This window comes from Chanos chanos, chromosome 1 (assembly GCF_902362185.1).
Source record: "Chanos chanos chromosome 1, fChaCha1.1, whole genome shotgun sequence".
Taxonomy (NCBI): domain Eukaryota; kingdom Metazoa; phylum Chordata; class Actinopteri; order Gonorynchiformes; family Chanidae; genus Chanos; species Chanos chanos.
The window spans coordinates 58,157,905-58,160,404 of NC_044495.1; the positions used below are offsets into that span (position 1 = coordinate 58,157,905).

Here is a 2,500-nt window from a genome sequence, read left to right on the forward strand (position 1 = left end):
TAAGTTTTCATGCATTTTTCAGGTCGATGTTTAGTTTCAGTTTATGGTTGAGGGACCTTAACTCTGACATTATTATTATGAACACAGAAGGGCAAGCTAGCATCCCCGTCTTGTTAACCTTGCCCCGGGATAATACATAACAGAGGATCTACAGAGGTTGTGGTTTTGAAGAGTCTCACCCGTCCTCAATCAGCATGGGTGTGCCCAAAGGCGCCAACTCCTCAGCCGCCACCAGCTGGGTGATCAGAGCGTGGGATTGTGGGTAGAGGCTCCGCGGCTGCGTGGCGTATCCGAAGAGGTGGGGCAGGAACTGGTAGTGCGTCGCCATGGCGTTGCCGATGTACTGCTCCCTGAGAGTGGCCGTGTATCCGTTCAGTTCCACCGAACGACTGAAGGGCAGAAAAACGTTCACAAACATTCACAAACGTTCACAAACGTTCACAAACTTCACGAACAGACAAAGGCTGACTACTCTAATCAACAAAAAAAAGTATTTTCAGAAGAGACAGGGGGAAAGGGGGAAAGTGAAGGGGAAAAGGTCATTTCATATTAAACTAAAACAAAGAAATTATTTATTGGTAAACACATAGTTCTGAAAGTCTTAAACATAGAGTTTCAAGGAAGAAATGCCTACGGAATCATCAACATACAGATAAATCAGAAACATTATCAGAAACATTATCAGAAACATTTAGAATATCGAGAATTCTAGAGAATTCAGTGTCTCTTTGTAGCACGAATTTTGTTTTTAACATGTGCTTAATTTTTCATGAGGAGTAAAAACCTCACCTGGATGACAGGGTGGAGGCGGGCGATGGCTGGTTGCCCTCGGAGACGCCGTTGCCGGGGGAACTGTGGTCACTGTCACCGTTGTTGCTCCAGGTGTGTTCAGGCATGTTGGCCTCATCCTTGAACTCCTGCCCTGACATAATCCTCTCTATCTCTTCATCAGAGATCTACAGAGAGAGAGAGAGAGAGAGAGAGAGGGGGGAGGAGAGGAGGTGAGAGGAGAGCAGAAAAGAGGAGAGAGTATCGGAAGACAGGATAGAAAAAGAGAGGAGAAAGAAAGAGAGAGGAGAGAGAAAAAGATCATTCAAACACAAGGCACCATTGCCGTCTAAAATCCGCTCTTATTTGAAGTCCGTGACCTCAAGGTGTTTGGAAGAATCTGTTTTTTCTATTCTTTTTTTTTTTTTTATGATATTATGATATGGCACATTCAGCTCTGAACATGAAGGTGTAGTTGTTGTCCTTGACGTTAGAGCGAGATCAACTGATAAAGTCACTTGGTAAAAAAAAAAAAAAGCCACCAGGTACTCACAACAACCTAACGCATTTAAATGAGTTTTCCAGTATCACACATCAGGCCTTTGGCATCAGACGGCACACTACTGCATGTCTCCTTCCTTTCCCTTCTCTATTCTTTCTGTCCCTACTCTGTTCTTTCTCCCTGACCTGAATGCAGGAGAAAGTTTAATGAGTTAGCGCTGATGTAGTCATGGAGCATTCTCTCTATCTCCCTCTCTCTCTCTCTCACACACACACACACAAACACACGCGCACACACACACAAAACATGTGGAGAATAATAAAAGCTTATTTTCAGACAGATCATATTTTATGATGAAAAGATCATTTTCCTTGATATGAGAATTAAACACTTTGAGTTAGGCCTAATGGCACAGACACACACACACACACATATGCACACATACCTACGCCCACGTAGACATGCGCACGAACGCGCACACACACACGAACCATGCGCCCACAAGCCATAATTCACGTCGTTACGAGGAGTTTAAATAGGAAGAGTGGTAAATGATAATTCACATCGATATAAACAGTTTAAACAGGGAATAGCGGTTAATGGTTATTCAAAACGATAAGAAGACTTTAAATAGGGAAGAGCGATACATGGTAAATTAATCTCCGCACTGAGACGACAGCCTTGAGAGAAAGAGAAAACTTTCTAATAACACACTCAGTATTTAAGATCAGGGCTGAAAAAGAGACGCTCAAATATTCTCATTCTTTCGTGTGCCTGATAACTCAATTTACGTGACACAAGACCACGGCGCCCATTCAACTGGTTCTAAGCCTATATATACATTGTGTATACGCTAGCGGTACGCATGAACGGGTAGTCATCTGAACCGCATGGAAAATTTCTTTTGACAGACCGAAGAAAGCCCGTGGTAAGGGCGCGAAGAATGGCGGTTGATTAAAATAACAACTTAGTAACGCGAAAAGGTAATTCAATTAAAGATATCTCAAACGGCGCTAAGATGTAACTGAGAACTGAACTTCCTTATAATTCGTAAAGAGAGAAAGGAGATCTGAAAGAGAAATGCTGCGATGTACGAGTTATAGAAGTTGAAAAAGGTCGGGGTTTTTTTTCTGTTCTGAAATAGAGGAGAGTTTAAAAAGGTTGTATTTACCTGAACGGGGCCAATGCTTTTGTTTCTCCCTCCCGGCATGCCATCCTCGCGGATCGCTG

The 2,500-nt window shown here is 43.0% G+C and overlaps 1 protein-coding gene across 1 annotated transcript in view; it reads right to left on the minus strand.

Moving 5' to 3' along the window:
• Window positions 1–2,500, minus strand: part of nr6a1a (nuclear receptor subfamily 6, group A, member 1a) — an 8,261-nt gene that overhangs the window by 4,653 nt on the left and 1,108 nt on the right. Inside the window, exons 3-5 of the mRNA XM_030766188.1 lie at window positions 2,442–2,497; window positions 790–956; window positions 180–389 (exon numbers count right to left, since the gene is read on the minus strand). Coding sequence (XP_030622048.1) covers window positions 180–389; window positions 790–956; window positions 2,442–2,497 — 433 coding nt within the window. The remainder of the gene's footprint in view (window positions 1–179; window positions 390–789; window positions 957–2,441; window positions 2,498–2,500) is intronic.